At 39.6% G+C, this 11,764-nt stretch overlaps 1 protein-coding gene across 1 annotated transcript; it reads right to left on the bottom strand.

The window, feature by feature from the left end:
* Positions 1-577: 577 nt before the first annotated feature.
* LOC117373974 (caspase-9-like) lies at positions 578-11,620 on the bottom strand. Its single transcript, XM_033970105.2, has 10 exons — positions 11,324-11,620; positions 9,495-9,702; positions 7,499-7,576; positions 7,320-7,378; positions 6,282-6,458; positions 5,286-5,375; positions 4,076-4,223; positions 3,100-3,294; positions 2,143-2,252; positions 578-933 (listed from the first exon to the last, which is right to left on the bottom strand). The coding sequence occupies exons 1-10, from the start codon at positions 11,453-11,455 to the stop codon at positions 727-729; spliced, it is 1,404 nt and encodes a 467-aa protein (XP_033825996.1). The 5' UTR covers positions 11,456-11,620; the 3' UTR covers positions 578-726.
* Positions 11,621-11,764: the final 144 nt, after the last annotated feature.

Here is an 11,764-nt window from a genome sequence, read left to right as displayed (position 1 = left end):
GGGGGGGGGGGCCTTCATCCAGGTATCCAGTCCCTGCTGCCAGAAAGCTACAAATTTACCCAGTTTTGTTTGCACTAAAGTTGACAAAAAATGACTAAGAAATTAGATAACTCTATTAAAACACCAAAATACAGAGATTTGTAGTGAAAAAAAGTGGATTTATTATTCAGTTCCACTTTAAACTTTAAACATGTTACACATTTTACAATTACATAAAAATGACACTAGTAAAATTTCAGTAGTTTTCAAAATGTTTAAAAGCCAAAATTTAGCCAAAAAATACTACAAAGTTACACAAACAAAACATGATTGTCACATATCACAAATGTAAATTCGTCATTTTAAAGTAAGTAGAAATTTATATATATATATATATATATATATATATATATATATATATATATATATATATATATATATATATATATATATATATATATATATATATATATATATATATATACATTTTTATTATTATTATTTTTTTTACTTTGTGGCAGTTTGATTACCATTACATTTTTACCAACTGGACATTCGGACACCACTAAAATGCCCATAACCCTAAAAAAGTGCCCCCTGAAGGAAATAGTGTGGGCATTTGGACAAAGCCTTAGTCTCTCTAATCGCTCCTCCCTACAAAATGAGATTATAATCTGAACTGGAAGTAATATCCAGGGGGAATTCATTCATTCATTCATTGAGTACTCAAAATAGTATTCATCTTAGTTATGAATTCATGGGAATTTTGAGGACGATTGACTGTTCAAATGCTATCATATTCCGTTTTGAATTGTTAATTGCTATAGGAATGTTGTTAATTTTGATGCTTTTGAGCTCGTGGTTGAAGTAGAGCAGTTTCCGGAGGAAGTTGAAGGAGCCAGGCATCTGTTTGTACAGACCTTTGGCTGAGTTCTGAGACACCTCATTATTCACCTGCAACAAACAACGTGGACTTCAATCCATCAGTCAAAAGGAAAAAACATTCAAAAAGTAAAGCTGCACTGTGGAACTTTTTTTGTGGTGGGTCCATCACCTGTTTGTCTCCATGGAGATATAGTTGTTTCTTTGCCTGGAATCAAACTTTATCTTGCATTTATTCAATTACACTTTACAGCTCAAAAAAACATTTAATGATTTGAAAATAGGTCAAAATTGACAAAAAATGTGGTCCCTATCAGTCCCTGTCAGGTCCTTGTTGGCCGTTTGAGATTACCTGCAGTTTGAGATTACATTATGGTCTATGGGAAAAATGCTGTCTGGACTGGAGAGGATTTTTTTTGGCTGCAGTACCTATGAGTGGCTACTAGTCCAACTCAAGATATGCCAGGCAAGGTAGCAATATCTTATCCAGTTATTTTAATAGATCCATGAGTAAGGACACAGAGGAGGGAGGGTCCTGATGGCTGATACTCTCCTCAAACTGCCCTGACACTGGACTTGATGGACTCTACCTGTTGATGTGCACTGAGACTGCACTGTTATTGTATTTAGCTTCTCAATGAGCTTAAGTGAACCTGACTCAGGCCTGAAGTGTGTCACTCTGAAAGTGATCGGGAAAACGCAGAACATCATGGTGAATATTTGAATTTTATTGGTCAAAGCGTCACAACAGCAGAACAAGCTGAAAAATCAAACTTTTGAAAGAAAGAACAGCACAAATATATTTCATGAAGTTCATCCATCTGCACATGTTTCACAGACTAGGGGCTGTGTGTTCTGTGTTTTCTGTATTTTTGCAAAAATAGGCTGAAGTTCATCTGTTTGTGTCCCCATGTTTGTTTTGGTTCACTTGGTTCACCATTGATTCCGCCCAAATCGCAATGCTGCTCTGTAATTGGTCCGCTAGTTGCTGGGCCAAGTTGAAATTTACAGCAGGAGTCTCTCAAGATGCAAATATCACGAGAATCCATTTTGCTTAAATTGGCCCTCAGGGACAAATACAGTGATACTGATTGGGTGGTTGGTACTACTGTGACCAGGCAGATTCCAGATAAGACAATAACAGCTGATGGACCATCCCCCAGAACAGTTACACAGTCCATCTTTAACATTATAACACACGTTTGAGCACAAATCAGACATGTGTCACGTGTCAGACATGTGTGGCGCCATAACAGGCTCTTTTAAAGACTAAACACTTACCATCATGAGCATAGTGACCAGGTCATCTGTGACAGCGCTTTCTGCAAACACTCGGTCCAGAGTCTCCACATACCAGGAGCCAGCCTGAGTATCCCTCCACGACACGTAACCTAGGCCACAGCAGGGAGGGGGTCAATGATTACATAACCTAGTAAAAGCAAAAGTTAAATCTGTGAAGAGTGAAGATGTTTGGCTGCTCATCCAAGCCGCTTCTTCACTTCTGATCATGATGTCTAAAGCCCCCATTCCGGTTCAAGGAAGGATTGTCTTTCCTAACAAAAATTGCTTCTTTAATTCCTCTTTCAAAACATTTCTTTTCTCTGGCTAAGATCTGTACATCACTATCTTGAAAGGAGTGGTTAGTGGATTTGAAATGTACCCTACGTAGCCTAGGCAACAGCACGAACGGGGGTTCATGTTTACCAGGGATATAGGAGGATGGGAGGCATCTGACACACAGGACACTAAGGAGGATGTGATGAAATTTCTGTGGTGCCTGCACTAGATTTTGGGTTAATTCTCACGTTTATAATCTAATAATATCTTATTTTCATGTTTAAAATAATGACTAAAACATGAAGAACTAGGGTTGTCAAAAATATTGAAAATCAGACACTAATTGATACTAAAACTAGTATCGAAACTAGATCCTCATTTGTGCAGGTATCAATAGTCAAAAAAGGTCACATTCACATGAACCTTTCCTGGATATCTTTAGAATGATCTTGAGCTGTATCTTTCACAAGTATAAGACACATAGACTAGTGTACACCCATGGACCACTATGAACCTACTGGACACTGAGGATTACACAAGGCCACATGGGAATAGAAAACAAAGTACGAACATTTAATGTTGAAAATCACATTCTATTGTGTAAAGAAAGAGGGTTTTGAAATTTTAGTAAGAAGAAACAAGTTATTTAGTTATTTCAGTGGTAATGAAATAAAGCTGTACCGGGAAAGGTGGAGTAAGAGACGAGAATGTCGCTGGGCGTGGGCAGGGAGGCTCTAGCGTCGGGTTCGTCGGACACACTCAGAGAGTCACTGCTGGACGATGTAGGAATAGCGTCAGTCTGATCATCCTCACCTCCGCCACATGGGGGCGCTGTCTCATCCTCAGGGGACACCTCGAAGCCTGTGTCCTTCTCACCTGAAACATAACAATAACACAGGTGAATAAAGTCCTGTATTTAATGTTTCTTTGGAGCATTCAGGGTGCGTTTGATCTGAGCACTAGATCAGAGTTTCTCAGGTCGGCGAGCTCCTTCAGTTGCAATAAAACAGCTCTTCAGTTTGTTTTCATTTAGTAGTTTATAGTTTTTGCCTTATTTTTTATTATTTATTCATTCCTTGTTTAGAACTACAGGGAAAATTATGTAGTCGACTTTAAGACCTGGTTTAGTCTTAGATTAGACCTGGAATAGTCCTGTTATAGACCTGGTTTAGTCTTAGATTAGACCTGGAATAGTCCTGTTATAGACCTGGTTTAATCCTAGATTAGACCTGGAATAGTCCTGTTATAGACCTGGTTTAGTCCTAGATTAGACCTGGAATAGTCCCGTTATAGACCTGGTTTAGTCCTAGATTAGACCTGGAATAGTCCAGTTATAAACCTGGTTTAGTCCTAGATTAGACCTGGAATAGTCCTGTTATAGACCTGGTTTAGTCCTAGATTAGACCTGGAATAGTCCTGTTATAGACCTGGTTTAGTCCTAGATTAGACCTGGAATAGTCCTGTTATAGACCTGGTTTAGTCTTAGATTAGACCTGGAATAGTCCTGTTATAGACCTGGTTTAATCCTAGATTAGACCTGGAATAGTCCAGTTATAACCTGGTTTAGTCCTAGATTAGACCTGGAATAGTCCTGTTATAGACCTGGTTTAGATCTGGTGTAACTCTGGGAGCATACAGGGTGTATTTGGTTTTGTACCTCCTCCACACGCCTGGATGAAGAAGAGTTTGGGTTTGCCCTGGAGGGAGGGGCAGTGCTGACCGTTGAGGAAGTTTGTGATGTGTTGCACTGGGACATAGAGCCCGTCCACGCCGTAAACCGCCCCAGGAAACCGGTTATGGCTCACCTGAACACAACAACAATGTCTCAGAAAGTTTTTATGTTATAGAAATGTCATATTGACCAGAGAGTTGAATCAGAACATTTACTATTACCATAAAACTGCACTAACTTTTCAGGTTGGAGGTCCGTCACTTGCTTGTCTCCATGGAGATGTTAATGCTTTGCCTGAACTGTCCCACAGTATGGCAGTAAACATATCCACCTTGCATTTACAGTGGAGGTGTTTTTATTGCTGAAAAAAAACCTGGGCAAGCATTCAATCTTTCTGTGCCCTGTAACCTGTAAGTTAACGTGGTGGTATCATCTGCTTGACCCAATGGGGATAAATAAGACTAATGCCATACTGTGGAACATTCCAAGCAATGCAACAACATCTCCATGGAGATGTCGATGGAGAAGTAGGCGGCAGACCCTCCACCAGAATCATTACAAAGCATATCTTTTTGACAATGATCTTTATGACAATGTTACATACAATTTATAGAATAATAGACAGTTTCACAGTGGCTCAGTTGGTAGAGTATTTGCCCACTGATCTGAAGGCTGGCAGTTCGAATTTCGCTCTCGACATAAAGATCACTGGTTGAGAGGTCAGATCCACCGACCCACAGGTTGGCGGCGCGTTTCTAGCTCCCACAGATGAATGCTGTTGTTGTGTCCTTGGGCAAGACACTTAACCGTCCTTGCCCCCAGTGTTTGCATCATAGACTGTATAAAGAACTGGACTAAGTGAGTGTGACGTCATCCACAGTGTTCGGCTCCAGTCAAATGAAGCTCATCGAGGCTAGAGCAGCTATAGGGGTGAATTTGGAGCGGAGTTCCAAATTTGGAATTCTGACCGCGAGTATCATAGCAACCAAAGAGCCAATCCAGAGTGAGGCTGTTGAAGATAACCCCCCCTTCCAGCTTGCACCACTGGTTTACCAGTGAGCACGTGCTTAGCAATGCTGTCAATCAAACTTGTTGCTTATGCCGGTAAGTACTCAACATTAAGATACATTTTCTGATTTCAAGTAATTTCAAATTCATTTGCACAGCACACACACAGAGACAGTAAAGTCTGTACCTCAGTCCCATGAGAGAGCATGATGACCACACAGCAGTCGAAGGCAGAGTGGTCCTTCTTTGAGAGGGCGGACAGCGCCAGGCGGATTTGCTACAAAACAAACTAAAGTGACTACACCAGATATCACAATGAAATAAATCGGAATATTGAGAAAATTGTTTTAAATCAGACCTAATCTGCAAACTTGACTTTTAAGAGCTTTTAACCATGTTATAGTTCCCATCAACATTTACTCACCCGAAGTGATACATGCATGTAATCTTTAATCGGCATTTTCCTGATATACCTAATTTTCACCTCCACTGGTACTGTGGACGTACTTACTCCATTCTCCATTTTCTGATACTTGTAGGATTCAGCAGAATTGCAAAGTCATTTTGGTACAAATGAAAAAAGTCTGCTACTCTGGCTTCACTGGCTCCTGTGGCTCAGAGACTTTAAAGCAGCTTGTGAACAAGTCTCTTCATGGCCCAGCACCAAAGTATATCTCCCACATGTTAGAGCCATATGAACCATCTCACACTGAGGACTTCAGGGACCGGCCTCCTGCTGATGCCCAGAGTCAGGAGTAAACCAGGACGAAACAAGGACTGAACCGTGACTGAAACACCAATAAACCAGGACTAAACATGGGGAAACAGCATTTCAGTTTTCTGCAGCTTAAACCTGTATAAGTGTTCCTGAAGATGTGAGCCAGGCCTTTACTTTGACAATGTTCCAGACTCCAACAGTTCTATTTAGCTGTGCATATGACTGAAAGGTTTTTATGCTGCCTCTTTTCTATTATTGTCTCTTTTTGATGTCTTTCTTATTCTGTAAAGCATTGTTTTCTAATGCGGAAGTCAGTGGACTCATTTCTTGTACCAAGTTGTTTTAGATAAATTTAAAAAAACAAAAACAAAAAAACACCAAATGCCTAGATCCGGCCCTGCCCTCCACCATAAAAGTCCCATAGAGCCCCTTTAATTCGACATTCTAATATGGATGCTGGCTCACCTTCTGTTTGAGATTGGTCTTGACTTCTACGATGAAGTTGAGGTTTGTGAATCGTCTCTGGAGTTTGTCACAGTCGATGTTTGACCCGATGCGGTTACTCAGTTCACTTTTGGGCTCAAACTCCATGTTGTTTATGATCAGGCAGTGACCGCAGGGAGTGGCGTCCATTTTGTAATTCTGTCACACAAACAAACACAAAAAATATATTTATTGGTTGGAATAAGATTAAAAAAAAAAAACGTCTTATTCTACTTGCAAAAATTAAAGGAACTGTTTGTATCTTGCACTCTCAGTTTTTAAAAAGGTACTACAGTCACAACTGACCCCGTGTCCAGAGCCTTAATCTGCAGATAGAGACACATACAGGTGTCTCATTCTCAGTTTATGGACAGGCCTCATGTGAAAGAACGTCCTGAATTCACTCACTGCAGAGGCCGCACTAGCCCTGATTCATGATTGACTACAGGTGCTGGGGTTTAGGTAGTGACCACTCAGATCAACGAGAGACATTTTAGGTTTAAACCAACTGGATTTCAGCTTTGAAATTGGCAAATGATGAATCTGGAGCCGAGATCCATATTTGGAATTCCGACTATAAGTATCATAGCAACCAAAGAGCCAATCCAGAGCCAGGCTGTTGAAGGTAACGTCCCTTCCTGCTGGTTTAGGCGCTTAGCAACACTGTTTATCAAACCTGTTGCTAACGCTAGCGGGAGTGACCTCGGGGAAAGAAGCCTGATTGGTCTGTTATTAATGTTCATATGTTGACTTTCTGACACAATAGCAAAATAAAAACACCATGATCATGTAGAGCGGGTTAATGCAAACATTTGAAGACCAAAATGACGAGTCTGACAGCAGTAGTTACAGAGAGAGGGGCCACAGTTTTTCAAGGTAAAGTGAATTGGAGCCAGAGGCGATGGAGCCAGAAGCACACCCACAATCACTTCTTATTTGGAACGCGGCGGCTAGCAGGTTAGCTACATCCATTTATATATACAGTCTATGGTCCCTCCTCATTATTATAAAGGCTCTTACCTGAATACTGTCTCTGCGTGTTCTTTGTGCTTTTGGCCTCAGGACGTCTCCTTCAGGAGCTGTGTCAAAGTCAGTAAAAACATTATTTAACTGTAACGTTTGTAATCAAATGGTTAAATTAAAATTATGAATGAATATAACTGAAAATATCAGACTAATGTAAAGAGACAAAAGCTCACATGGGGTTGGAGTGGTGCTGGGTTTCTGTATCGGAGTTATGGGAGCAATTATGATCTTTTTATCATCCATTGGAGGCACTGTAAAACAACATGTGGATTCATAAATAACACAATATAACACAAACTCTGTTCTTAAGATGGGGAAATTCCTATGTTGCACCACAAAGTACAAGCACAGCAGAAGAATAAATTATGCATCAAGATAGATAACTACTATTTAAAGAGGGGATATTTTACTTCAGTGGGGTATTAACTGTAACACATAACATATTTAGATCACCATGTTACCTTTTATTTTGAAAATGCTATTTTCACCAAAAGCAACGTTTAAACATGTGTACTTTTGTTTTTGAATATCTGAATCTCTCTTTACTCTCTGCCCTAAGTCATTCCCCCTTCAGAGCACTATCACAACTCAACCAGCTGCATCCCCCTGATGAAACTGCTGCACATCACATCAGGTTTGTCAAGTTGCTGTGTGCAGTTTTGTATCATGTTTTTGTATATTTATGGAAAATTGTCAAGTGGGAGCATGGGTGACGTCGGGCTTGTGGGCGAAGCATGGGTGATGTAGGGCTAGTGGGCGGAGCATGGGTGACATAGGGGTAGTGGGCGGAGCCTTGTACAGAATCTTACAGCTAAACATAAGAAGAGTTCGAACAGGGCCTGGCAAAGATTACTCAAACATGCATGGATGACATCTAGAACTTCTTCAGGCATGTTTTTGATGAGGGAACAGCGTTATAAAATGGCAGAAAGCTCAGAAAGATTCAATTCAATTCAATTTATTTTTCACAATGGTCAACGTTTAGTAAGGCACATACATACACACGCGTAGCAACATACACACACATGTATCAACATACTCATCTACAATTCTGCGTTTACATGCTATATATGGAAGTGTATATCATTCACCTATTCCCAGTTGACCCTGTGAAAAACATGGAACCCCAAAAAGCTGAAAAGCTTATGCTTATGTAATGGGGAATTTGCATAATACCCCATCTTTAAATAAGATGGCAGACACTGGTATTTTCATAATTGTTGCTATTTTCCTATCAAAATTTCCCAATAAAACAACAATAAAATCAATTTGAGGCTGTGCCAATATTTGTAGCTCACACACAATACTGCAAGTATATTTTTAAATAAAAGCTAGAATGATGATGGAGGCAGGGCCTGTATAACTCTATATAAATCTATGAGAGATTCACTGGTTTTGAAAGAAATCTTCAAACTTATGATCCACACATGTTGGATCTTATCATGATTTGTTTGGGATGGGCTCAACAAAGTTGTCATTTTAAGGCTTATGGCTTAAAGTTCTTTCAGCTGACGACAGTCACGTCTTTGGGGTTGAATAATGGCACCACTTACTGAAGCTGTTGTGAAAAAATAATTTGAGTTTTGTTCATTTATACTGACAGAAACTGATGTTGTGCCAGTCTCTGTTTCATGTGGATAGGACCAGTAATTACAGAGATATTAGGTCAACACATCTGCGGTCTGACAGTTACACAGAAAACTCCACCTGAGGATTCTGACCTCTGACCTCCAGCTCAGGTTAAACTAAAGGGATTCTACGGTGTGCTGAGATCATATAAATGGTTTCTGCTTTCCGATAACTTCAGATGTTTTTTTTTTTTCATTCAAAGCAAAATAATTTGTATTGTTTAAATGAAATATCAAACAGTTTTTCACATCAAGATTTATGTATCTAATTGAATTACAAGGTGTGTTCCGCAGTATGCCATTAAACTTATCTATGTCAGTGGAGACAAGCAGCTTACGCCGCCTGATTAGAGTTAAAGGTCACATCTGTGTAGAGGCAAGGGCGCTCACATTAAGAACACATATGCAAATGCAAGATAGACATGTTTAATGCCATACAGTGGAACATTCCAGGAAAAACATTAACAACCACATTTCAAAGCAGGCAAGTCTACTGCCTTCATATGGGGTCAAATGAAGAGGGCGTTCTAACCTCCCTCACCTATAGGCAGAGGCTGAGGGGTGGGCCGATGCACAGGGGGGGCTGATGGCTGCAGCGTGCCCAGAGGAGAGCCTTCCTTCAGGGCTTGAACCAGTTGCATCTGCCCTGTCTCCTCCAGACTCTCCACAAACAGTGAAAAAGCTCTGCTCCCGCGAGTCTCGATGTCCCGGGCGAGCTGACGTGCCTGGTCCCGCCTGGTGCCCGCACTCTGCAACCACCACAAGAGGGCAAGTTAGTAGAAACAGTCGTAATTTTTTTGCCTCTACGTGAGTCAGTGTTTCCCATTCATTTAAGAAACTATGGTGGCCTTTTCAGTCCAGTTTAAAAAATGCAGTGGGGTAGAAAGTACAGATACCTACTTTCAAATGTAGTGAAATAAAAGTAAAAACTATTCACTGTAAAATGTACTTAAGTAAAGTACATATACCTAAAATTTGTACTTAAGCACAGTATTTTATTGCTTGTACTTCATTACATTCCATCACTGCTCTTTTATGTCAGCAATATGAAGTGATTAGAATATTTGTGTTTCTTGTAGCTCCTTCAGATATGATTTAGTTTGGCTCATTTTTGAAACTGAAAATATGAATCAGATGTTATGTCCAGTCACTTACTCTTAAAATGACTTATGGCTGAATTTTTCCAAAATTTAAATTTTTAATCTTACTTGAGTACTTTCAATTCAGACTTTGTACTTATCCTTGAGTAGAGTTATTTTGAAGTAACACTATTTTTACTTAAATACATTTTTGTCCACTCCCCCAGTCACCTCCGTTTATTAGTAATCATGGGGTTTGTAATGAACGTTTTACAATGTTTTTTTTTTTTTTTTTTTTATGTTTTAAATGGACTTGTTTGTTTTGTTTGTTTTTCTGCTCATTGGGTTCCCCTGTATAACTAAAGATAAAAAAGAAAGAAGCCTCTGTGGATTTGACAGACTAACACTATATTAGTCATTTTGTTGTTCATGAGGTGCGACCATATGTTCCCAAATGACACAAATAGTAAAAGAGTGGTTAAGGAGCGTGACCTCATTTTGATACATGGACTGGGTCTCTAGTTGGCATGAGCAATGAATATTTACACATTTGTGGGGGTTTTTAGGTCATTACATTTTAAGTTTTCCCCAAAACTACTATTGATACTTTGCAGATGATGTCATCAATATTCCCTGGTTGTGTGAAGCTAATTCAAAGCACTGCTCTGTAAGAAGCTCTGTTAGACTTTAATCTGGGCTTTATCTGACCATAAAGAAATGACATAGCTGGAGCTACAACATTTGATTTGATTTGTGATGTTTAAAAAGTCCCTCTCATATAACATTACATTTACAAGCTAGCTAGCATTAGCCAACAGTTTTTCAGTTAGTCACGCTCAGTTTTTTGTGTAAAATCTAACTCATACCCAGGACCATGAACGCTCAGATTGATCACAGGCTCCTGAAAATGTGCTCTTTAAGTCACTTTTTGTATGGTTTTTTGAGTTTTCACACAGTTTTCTAACTTTTTTGACAGTGTTTGCTAATGTGTCCATGGTAAGTGCTGAACATTCCACCAAAGAGATACATGTAGAACAGCTAAATCGTGATGTCACTGCAAAGTATCAGTAGAGAAATATCCGCCACCTCTTGTCTCTAGTCTAAACATTATTAACATGATCAATAATCTTCTGGGCTGACTTTACGTGAAGACAATATGACGACACTAAAGATCATTTCGGATTTTTATTTTATTTTTTTATCAATACCATCTGAAGTTCTTGTTGTTTCTGTATTTGAATCACAACCCAATAAACAGCTATATTACTGGTTCATTTCAGAGTGGTCCTACCTTAATCTCGTCGATCATGTCTTGTGTAAAAACCCCTTTCTCCAAAAGCAGATCGTACAAACTCGACGGGTCCAGTTCTTTCACGAGGTGAGTCCTGTTGCGTTGGAGAATCTTTTTGTGCCTTTCGTCCATTTTCCTCCTTTAAAACACCTCTTACAAACTCAAAATACACACGTAAAAACTTCCGAAATCTTAATTTATGTGGCTACTTTTAGAAAACGTATCAAAACGTGTAATTCGAATGTATATGTCAATAACAACACCGGTTTCGCTTTTGTTTACAGCTTCCACACGTATTACGAGCTCCACTTCCGTGTTTACATCACCGCTGGCTGTGATTGGTCCGTAGTGTCGTGTGCGTTGAATTTGTACTACAGCGTACGCCTACTTTAGTATTTCAATCACCGAAGACAGAGATTGTATGCGAGATTGTGAGAAACG

Source organism: Periophthalmus magnuspinnatus, chromosome 7, assembly GCF_009829125.3.
Source record: "Periophthalmus magnuspinnatus isolate fPerMag1 chromosome 7, fPerMag1.2.pri, whole genome shotgun sequence".
Classification (NCBI taxonomy): Eukaryota; Metazoa; Chordata; class Actinopteri; order Gobiiformes; family Gobiidae; genus Periophthalmus; species Periophthalmus magnuspinnatus.
The sequence above is the reverse complement of the archived record's forward strand: the minus strand, read 5'-3'. Positions and strand labels throughout refer to the sequence as shown.

What these genes read in the sequence shown, in the direction of transcription:
- LOC117373974 (XM_033970105.2), bottom strand. Translation starts at nt 11,455, where the DNA reads ATGGACGAAAGGCACAAAAAGATTCTCCAACGCAACAGGACTCACCTC. An exon ending in ACATGATCGACGAGATTAAG is followed by an intron (nt 9,703 to 11,323) that starts GTAGGACCACTC and finishes TGGTGGTTGCAG; the next exon opens with AGTGCGGGCACCAGGCGGGA. An exon ending in TGCTCTCTCATGGGACTGAG is followed by an intron (nt 4,224 to 5,285) that starts GTACAGACTTTA and finishes TGTTGTGTTCAG; the next exon opens with GTGAGCCATAACCGGTTTCC.